General features: G+C 36.7%; 1 protein-coding gene across 1 annotated transcript; it reads left to right on the top strand.

Moving 5' to 3' along the window:
• The first annotated feature begins 1,085 nt into the window (after positions 1 to 1,085).
• On the top strand, positions 1,086 to 4,542 carry LOC147519701 (Methylthiotransferase). The gene is made up of 3 exons (XM_086591257.1): positions 1,086 to 1,470; positions 2,077 to 3,134; positions 3,870 to 4,542. The coding sequence occupies exons 1-3, from the start codon at positions 1,217 to 1,219 to the stop codon at positions 4,361 to 4,363; spliced, it is 1,806 nt and encodes a 601-aa protein (XP_086447383.1). The 5' UTR covers positions 1,086 to 1,216; the 3' UTR covers positions 4,364 to 4,542.
• Positions 4,543 to 10,469: the final 5,927 nt, after the last annotated feature.

Raw genomic sequence — 10,469 nt, 5'->3', positions numbered from 1 at the left:
GGTAATTTTAGCTGGGTTGACAACCATTATTGAGATAGCAAGAAAAGCTTGGAAATCCATTTTTTGAGGGATATCTTGTTCACCGATCCTCCTCACTGGCATTGTAATAAATGTTTATTTTTTGTTAGTTAAACTCTACTTCTCTCACAGTCTCACTATATGGGAGAGAGTTTTTTTTACTATTTTTAGTGGCGAGTTGTTTCTAATTTCTAATTTCTAATTTCTTCCGCCCACATAGCCAATAGCAATTAGCAAGCCATTTCATAGTGTAAAGCGTAGACATGCTTTGGTTTGCAATCTGTAAGAGATATCCCACTAGACACATAATGTGTACAAGGTCCACATACAACAACTCCTTCAACATAGCTCGACTTCAGACATATGGATACCCGTTATACTCGAAGCAGACTCCAAGCACTCGCCATACTCAAAGACTCGCATACATATTAGCACTAGCGACTTGTCACTCGGCTCCATCTCGTGACATCATCATCTGCCACTGTCATCATTACTACTATTATCTTTAAGTCTCATTCCCGTCGTAATACATAAACCATTATAGTCATTCACCATTATTACGGAGTACTCACCATCATTACACCTTATGCCAGTTCAGACAACCCTGAACACTTACGGCTAATACTCACGTGCCTCTTTTGGAAGCATGCCACTCATCTCGACTATATATTTGTACCTATCAGTACACGTGTTGCATCCAATGCACACTTTTATTGCTTATAAAAGTCACTCAAAAGAACTACGTGTGGCTTGATTCCGGTCTGATTATTGATCGCAATCTGAGTTATTAACTTAAACTTCACCACCACTTTCAATACACAGATTGGATACGTAAGCATATTTATTTTCACCAAGAGCAGCCATTAACAACAACCAAAACTATCTCCTTATTTTATCCTAACTTAAGAGCTAAGTCTTAATTTTGTGTAATGTCCTAATAACCCTTTACGATAAATTTGGACATTTACTGATTTACACAATCCAATTTCTAACAAAAAAAAATTGGAATCCAATTATGAGGGTGCTAAATTGCTAATAATACTCCCGCCGACGGTTTTGCATTCAGGGGTGATGGTTTGGAGTTTCAAGTTTGGACTTCTCTAAGCAGACCCAGGTTTAGCTAGAACCAGACCAAGTGGTGCACCCATTTCCCACCCTATCCAAATCCAATAACACTCTCTCTTCACGCACATCAGTCATGGCACATCTCTTAAACCAACCCCACTCACCATCTCTCTTCGCTAAACTCACAAAATGCTGTTGTCTCAACTTATGCTTTACTTCCAACAGAATCCATTTCCCTTCTTCTCCTTCTTTACGTTCACATAGATTAGCTTCTTCTCTCAGAAACTTGTCTCATTCTCATTCTCCTTTTTTCAACAAGACTGATGTTCCAAGTCTACGTGATTTCATGTCTAAAGCTGTTTCTACTTCGGAAACACAGCAAGTAGAGTGAGTTTCTTATACCCTTCATTGGTATTGTATTGTTACTGTAGTTTTAATGGTTAGAATGACGTTTTATTCAATTTTGTTGATTTTAAGGTAATGGCCATTTTGTTATGCTATAATTAAATTTGTATTATTTCTTTCGCTCATTTATTTACTTACATAATTGTATAAGGCTCATCAAGTTTTATGCCAACGCTAGTACCATTTGATCTGCAGAGGTAGTATTACATTGAAGGCAATGTAATAATAGTCCATGGGAGAAACCATTGCTGGCCATGTCACCACACATTTTGGTAATTGGGGATAGCCACAGCAACTAGTTTTAGTTTGGAGTGAGAAGATTCCTCTTTGCCTTTGCTTGCTTTTTACTGCGGATTCCCCCTATATGCTCTTGACATTTGTACATCCATTTCTCCAAAAAGGCCAACCTAACATAAAATAATTCATAGTTCCAAATGATACGAAACTTTATGGAATGAAACTTGCAATAATTACTGTCCCCTGTAACCATTGCTCACATATAGTTTGCATGTTTAACTTACATGCTTGGATCCTCTACATTTTGTATTGGTTTCCTGGGTATTCAAATCTTTTTGTTTATCTGTGTAGCCCTGTATCAGCTTCAGAGGTTCTTTCAAAAGGCCGCATATACCATGAGACTTATGGATGCCAAATGAATATTAATGACATGGAGATTGTCCTGTCAATCATGAAGAATGCTGGATACAGTGAGGTTGCTGAGGTTCCAGAGAATGCCGAGATCATTTTCATAAACACTTGTGCTATCAGGGACAATGCAGAGCAGAAAGTGTGGCAGAGGCTAAACTATTTTTGGTTTCTTAAAAGACGGTGGAAGAGTAATGTCGCTATTGGAAGATCCCAATCTTTGCATCCTCCTAAAGTAGTAGTTTTGGGATGCATGGCTGAAAGGTTAAAGGATAAGATACTTGATGCAGATAAGATGGTTGATGTTGTCTGTGGGCCTGATGCATATAGGGACTTGCCACGTCTGTTAGCAGAGGTCGATTATGGTCAAAAGGGGATCAATACACTTCTTTCACTTGAAGAAACTTATGCTGATATCAGTCCAGTTAGGATATCAAAGAACTCAGTTACTGCATTTGTTTCTATAATGAGGGGTTGCAATAATATGTGCTCATTTTGCATAGTACCTTTCACCAGAGGCAGAGAACGATCACGTCCGGTGGATTCAATTGTGAAAGAGGTAGGTGAGCTTTGGAAAGAGGGTGTGAAAGAGGTTATGCTTCTTGGTCAAAATGTGAATAGCTATAATGATGATTCTGGGATAGCAAAGGATGTTGAACCAGGAGAGAACTGGAAACTTAGTGAAGGCTTTTCCAGCAAGTGTAAGGTCAAAAAAGTGGGCCTGCGCTTCTCTGACCTACTGGATCGACTTTCTTCTGAATATCCGGAGATGCGGTTTAGATATACATCCCCACACCCAAAAGATTTTCCCACTGATTTACTTTATTTAATGCGAGACAGATACAATATATGCAAGAGCATCCATCTACCTGCACAAACAGGGAGTTCGACTGTACTTGAAAGAATGCGTAGGGGGTATACTCGCGAGGCGTACTTGGATCTTGTACACAAGATACGAAGCATCATACCTGATGTTGGGATTAGCAGTGATTTCATATGTGGTAAGAGCTTGCTCTGTTCTGTTTCTACTTGATATTCCTTGTACGATTGGCATGTTTACATATGTATCTGAGTAACATATAGTTATTATTACTTAAAAGCATATAATACTTCGTTGGGGCATCATTTTTGGGGACCAAGCAGGAACATCTTATTGATAGTACTTCGGAGAGATGATTACAAGCTCGTGATTAATGGACTTTTAATCTGATTCAATTGCATTCTTTTTTTTCCTCATTATATCTTTAGTTATGAACATCCATTTAACTTGATTATTAATGCTGGACATCTTAATTCTTGTTGGATCCATGAATGCTTAAATTTGAATGGTATCTGCTTCGGTACTCCAGATGTATTGGACTAGTGAAGTAGTGATGATATCTATCATAATTTTTCATAAAGTTTTCTTCCCCAGCTTGATTTTTGATATTCAACTTGTCATTTAATTTACTTTTATGTACTTCAGCTGACGATGATTTAATTGCCTCGAGATCATCTCACTTACTGTTTTTCAGAAGTAGTTTATTGTCTTCATCTTGAAGATCAACACCCTTTTTTTTGGATCTTCTAGGTGAGGGCTTTCGCTATTGAACTTGAGTATTACCAAATCTAATTCTAACTCTTTTTATTGGGTTCATCATCTTTTCGTAGGAACTGCCTGCATTTTGCATGCTGTTTGACGATATGAGACAAGTAATCTTGTATAAGTGTATAACACGTGGTGTTACTTTTGACAGGATTTTGTGGAGAAACAGAAGAGGAACATGCTGACACCTTGAGTCTTGTAAAAACTGTTGGTTATGATATGGCATATATGTTTGCGTATAGCATGAGGGAGAAAACACATGCCCATAGAAATTATGTAGATGATGTTCCCGAGGATGTCAAGCAAAGGAGATTGGCCAAGCTCATTGAGGCCTTCCGTGAGACGACTGGTCAGTTTTATGATTCTGAAGTAGGAACTATCCAACTTGTGTTAGTTGAAGGACCCAACAGGAGAGCTCCTGAGACAGAGCTCACTGGTAAGACTGATAGAGGTCATAGAGTATCATTTTTGGATGTACCTGTCCCTCATTTTGAAGAGAATGACAGGAGGTTGAATCCTAAAATTGGTGACTTTGTGGAAGTACGCATACTAAAATCATCGAGGGCATCACTGTTTGGAGAGGCACTTGCTGTAACTAACTTGAGTTCCTTCCATAACAAAGTTGATGCAGCCGTTGCGTGTTGAAACAGAATCTACTAGTTTGTTCGTATTCTTTTTACAATAGCAGTGCAAGGGCATAGGGTATTTTCAGTTTGACATTTAACTATTGTAATTATATCTGTGGTGGGATTAGGGCTGTCAATGTATCGGTCGGATTTTAGAAAATCAGAAACCAAACCGATAATATTATATTTCATCCAAAATTGAACTCACTCGAATCAAAAACTATAAAAATCAATTAAATTTTAAATTAAATTGATTAATTTTTGCAACATAATTGATAAAACCTATGCATAATTAATCGTAAATATTACTAAAAGGTTATCTTATTGGTTCAGTGGAAGGCAAATCTGAAACCAAACCAATATTTTATTGAAACTCAAAATTAAAACCATTACCGAACTGAAACCGAAATTACCAAAATTCAAACCGTTTTTTATTGGTTTGGTTCGGTCGGTTATGAGTTATTGAAATCCATTAACAGCCCTCTGGGTGGGATGTTTAATCCAGGGTGGTAGTTGGTTTGCTTTCAATGCTGGCCAGAAATTTTGGTTGGAGCGTTACTTGGATTTGGACCTGGAGTGCAAATTGGGTTGTTTGGATTTGAACCTGGTAAATACACATACCGTAACATTGAGACATCAATACATGAAGTTTGAGTCTTGTATTTGGTTTCAGTGGTCTTGGGCCAGCCATTTTCGATGTACTGTGTTGGGCAAGCGCGTTACTGTGACGGTGTGACCTCAGTTTCATGCCAAGGCCAGGAGCCTACCTACAGCTGCGCAGGCCCCATGGTTCCGCTGAAGTTATAAATTGCACACTCACCTCCTTGTGAACATGCAAGTTGCTTTATACGTGCACATCTGGTCGTACAGAGTGATTTTAGAAAGGTTCTTTGTGCGCAAGTTGATGTTAGCCTGTTAGGTGCGTAATTCTGTTTCTGCATTAATAATTTAATACGTCCATAAATTGCAATGGTCCAATTGTTGGTGAACCTAAATGTGAGTAGGATCTAGGCCCACAAGTTTAGGGCCCCAGTGGTCTCTAACCGCAGTTACTTAGCCCTTCACCAAAGGTCCTTACCCTACAGACTGGATCAGTACAGCTAGAGTAGGATCTATTATATTAGGGTCCATACCCTACGTCCAAGTTAGAACCTAGTCTTAGGAAGGTCCCATAGCTTCTTGATAGATTATCGAATTCAGTTATATTTTTTTTTTCGATAATATCGAATTCATATATTATTATTTCTTAAGAGCATCTCCAAATGTCAAGAAAAATCTATTCAATGGAGGTGTTAAATCGTAGATAATAGACTATTAGTTAATAGAAAAAATGAAAAATTTTCTATTTCGCTATCAGTTGATAAATAGCCTAGTCGACACTTGAACACACGTCTGAACAAAAAAAACGTTGGGACGTCACTCCCTATCTATTTCTAAAGTTACAATTTGAAAATTAAAGAGAAACATCACTTCAACGTCTTCAAGTGTCATTCGAGTTTAAAATCAAATTTTTTTACACTTTTCCGTTGAAAACAATAGAGAGTGAATATTTATGAACTATACAATAATTTGTAATTATAATTGTAAAATCCTAATAGCACCTAAGTAAAGTCTATGTGGAGGTGTAATTTTACACCCCCATAGAAAATGCCTTAATGATTGTAAAAAAAATTAGATGGAAATACACAAATTAAGGCATCCAAATTATTGGAGGGAACTGATTTTTCCACGCACTAAATTGATGCATCCCCGGATTTATAAGTGACTTGACCCTTGAAAACAAAATTGAAGTACTGAACAAAGAGAGAGAAAGCCTTTTTACTTTTTGCATTTTTCTTCTCTTCCAGAAAACATGGAGAACTAGGGAGAGGAAAGTTTTGCCAAAAACCAAATGAATTCACCGCTGTTTGACATTAGGAATATCCTTTGTGGGATTTCTAACACTAACTTCATTTGAAATATTTGAATATTCTTAGATAACTATTGAATTTTTGATTTAACAGAGAATCAGAGATGACCACCATGATTTGTGGAGGAGCTCAAAAACGTATAATCTTAATTTATTTGGTATTAGAGCAAAAGGAAAGCATATATTTAATTAAAAATTTACCCAAATTACTATTACATATGAATTACCATACTATAATGCTGATATCGAGGTTGGGGTGGTGTTGAAGTTGGTTTGTTCTCCTACCCTGAAGAAGATGGAGTCCAAAGTCCCACCAATTTTCTTTTTATATTTGTCTTTTATTAGGGGTATATATGGCAAACTATTTATAAAATCGGAGAGCTAAAATCAGTCCCTTTTGAGAAATTCAGCATTGAAATTTTTGTAAACAATAATTTTACCAGGCTCTTTGATAATTATGGCACGGAGTGCTGACCATTATATACATTCCTCTCTAGCTTGTCAGGCGCTTAGTTTGGTTACATGCACCATATGACAAACAGGTTGACAACTTTCTTCGGCAGTTCTCAATCAAGTCATAATCAACTAAGCATAATTATCGGAAAAGAAAACGTAATCATCTAAGCATTGGAGTATGCAACAATGCAACATGCAAGTGATGCTGAGGCTCTGAGTAAACATAGCCTCCAAATTCTGAGTAAAAATAAATAAATAAATTAAAATAGCCTCCAAATTGTAGGAATGTCTAATTCTTTCTCAAATTATCTCTAATCCTAAACAAATAGCATATTCGTTGTGACTATTTGGCTATTTGCAACTTTAGAATTACCGACCATTTGATAACTTAACTTCAAAGTTCAAACCTTAATATCTCAAGGATACAAAACTAAAAAGAATAAAATTCTGAAATAATGAACCAAAAAACCCACTCGTATTTCAAAAATATTCTAAAAAACAATAGTTGATTTTTGTCCGAAAAAGACAATAGTATCCTGGTATGCACAGGTGTCGGTGCATACTACCTTAGTATGTTACCTTAGGTATGCACAGATGTCAGTGCATACCAAACATCAGAAAGAAAATATTATGCACAAATATTAGTGCATACTATCCTTGGTATGCGAGGTATGCACAAACGGCAGTGCATACCAAACATTACAAAAAAAATGGTATACACAAATGTCAGTGTATATTATCTCTTGGTATGCACAAACGTCATATGCATACCAAACATCACAAAGAAAATTATATGCACAAGTGTCAGTGCATGCCACTTCTTGGTATGCGCAGTATGCAACTATGCACAGATGTCAGTGCATACCAAACATAGAAAGGTAAAATTGGAAAGAGTAAAAAATAAAAAAATAAAGTCTGTCCTTATTAATAATTAAAACGTAAAATCTGGTTTTTCTAGTAGTTATAAAAAAAAAAAAATATTTTTATCAATAGTTTTAAAACCCAGTTATTCTAGGCTATGATTAAAATTAGAAATTAAACCTTTTGGCTTATTTCTTGATATATCAAACATAACAACATATAAAAAGTCATCCATTCATTCCAAGCAAAAAATGAAGAAAAAGTAGTAGTCATCCACTGATCCACAACTAGGGGGTGGGGGTGGTACTGGTTCTGGCCGTTCTGCTACTCTTGGGGCAATCTAATTGACTAGTTATCATAAACATGGAATTTGAACTTGTCGGGGCGCCGTGGTGCATCTCCTTAGTGTGCGAGAGGAGTTGACATAACTAAATTTCTGGCCATGGTCAAGGCAGAGAACCATAGGTGATATAGTGCTATGCTCATACAACAGGCAGTCTTCCACCTTTTCTCAAGCGAGAACTTAGTGAAAACTAGTCTTGCATTGCAAGATTAACTTGATAAAAAAAAACAGTCTTGCGTTGCAAATTGTCCTTCCAAGTGGTGGTGAACTGGTAATCGATCCAGTCCACTCCAAGACTTCCAAGCGATGGGGATCACACCAATAATTAACACAATCTACTGGCGTATTATAACATCCCGTCTTTTATTTGATTTTCCTATAATAATAATAATAATAATAATAATAATAATAATGAAAATAGATAAAACGGATAGATGATAACTATTAGCTTAGGGATAAAAGTCCCGTAAATAAGTAGATAAGTTTCAACCCTTGTTTTTCAGTGAGGTTTTAAAAACTAGAAAAAAAAAATAGTATTCTCACGTAGAGATTTTGAGGGAAAGACAACGAGAGTTTTAGAAAAAAAAAAGGAGTTTTACTGAAAGAAGAAAAAGTTTTGAACGAAAAGATCGTCCTTTCGCGCAACAGTCGATTTCGGTCTTTCAGGATTTTTATCGTTGTTCGGTTTATAAACAGTGAGTAGTCTAACTATATTTATTTTGTTTAATTATTTGTTTCTACTAAACATATCAGTAATACTGTTTTACATATTTGAGATTTTGTAAACTCTGTAATGGTGCCGATGGTCAGATACAAAACTTTGAAATACTACAGTAAATAAAATTATGGCGAATTTGAGAATTTAAACTGTCGAATCCTTGACACCGGTTGTTAATGGCGTCGCCATCAAAACCAACTCGTCCTATATATATTTTGGTTGTGTTTGACTGATGTGTTTTGTTTGATTGTGTGGTGATGTTAACTGTTGTAGTTATAATTGAATTGAATGGTGGTTGTGGTGGGTTTTACTTGGTTGTTAGTCGTTGGATGGTGAAGAATAGAGTGGGTGCTGGAGAATGAAGTTGAAGCTTCGGAACCGACGCATTAATGGAGGTCAATGTCGATCCAGTTATGAGGGACGAATTTGATAAACAATGATTTGGGTTTTTGGTAGGAATTAAAGTAGTAGGGGTTTTGTTATATGTTAATTTCGGTTAGTGGAGAGTTGATTTTGTTGTGGTTGGGGCTGTTGAAGCTCCAGAGGAGCCATTAATGGAGTCGATCTCGATTTACCTAGTATAAGGGAATCACGATTTGTTAGTATAGATAGGTAGGGGTTTGAAAAAGGAACCAAACTGCTGGGTTCACTTGTGGTGGCGAGTGGCTAATTGGTGGTGGCTGGAGGTGGAGGCACTGGTGAAGGTGTTGTGAGGAAGGAGATGAACAGTAAAGTTCGATTTGGGCTTGGGCCAAATCGTGGGTGGGCTTATGGGTTTTAAATTTTAGATTTTTATTTTTAGACTTAAGTTTAGACTATTGGCCTTAGGCTTTGGGCTTTCGGGGTTAGAGGAGTTTAAGTCTGGTTGACTGCTGTTGACCTGGCTGGTTGACTGTGGTGGACCATTGGCAGGTTGACTTTGACTGTTGACCGGACTTTGATTAGTTGACCCAAATTTGACTTTTACCTCGGATTATGATTCGGTCTATTAGGATAGGTCTAGGACTATTAGTATGTTTGACTTTAAGCTAAGACCTTTCTAAATATACTTGTGTACATGTATTTACTACTCTGTGATAGTTCAGTCTTTTATGATACACAACGTTATGACACTTATATATCCATGAAATTAATAACGCGTAAACCAAAAATACATGAATCAAGATACTCATTCATTCTCTAAAATAATATATGTAATAAATTTCAATAATGCTTAAACAAAATTACCTCACCCTTTTAGAACTCTCCACGCCTCAAGTTTTGGAATTGAGTTTTATGACTGTTGATGTCATATATTAGGTGGGGATTTATTGAATGTGACATAAATGGCCCGTTAGCGTTATATATGGGTATTCATTGAATGTGCCATGAATGACCGTGATTGTTTGGATCGCCACCAAAAGAGGAACTAAGATATTCGCCTTGCGGGTTAGTTGTATTCCTTGAGTGTACGGGAATGTAGGGTTGTGTATTCCTTGAATGTGGCAGGAATGACCCAAGGCATTTATTGAATGTGCCATGAATGACCCGTTAGTAATATGATAGGTATTCCTTTATTCCTTGAATAAGCCATGAATGACCTGAGTTTTGTGCCAAAGAGGTTGTGAAATATGTGTATGAAAGCCCAGAGGTGGCTATGATATGGTGGTATTCGGTGGGAGAGAGGCACACAGGAATGTATGATTTGGCAAATGTGTGGAGTGCAAATCGTGGAGTAGGTACTAAAGGGTGGGTGTATAAGAAAAGTAATTGAGTAATTGATAAGAGAAATTGATTTGATTATGCGAGTGTGTTTGGGCTTAATTTTGAATACATATAGGATATCTACATATGTTATA

Source organism: Coptis chinensis, chromosome 2 (genome assembly GCF_015680905.1).
Source record: "Coptis chinensis isolate HL-2020 chromosome 2, ASM1568090v1, whole genome shotgun sequence".
In the NCBI taxonomy this organism is placed as follows: Eukaryota; Viridiplantae; Streptophyta; class Magnoliopsida; order Ranunculales; family Ranunculaceae; genus Coptis; species Coptis chinensis.
Note: the sequence above shows the minus strand (reverse complement) of the source record. Positions and strands in the feature narration are given on the sequence as shown.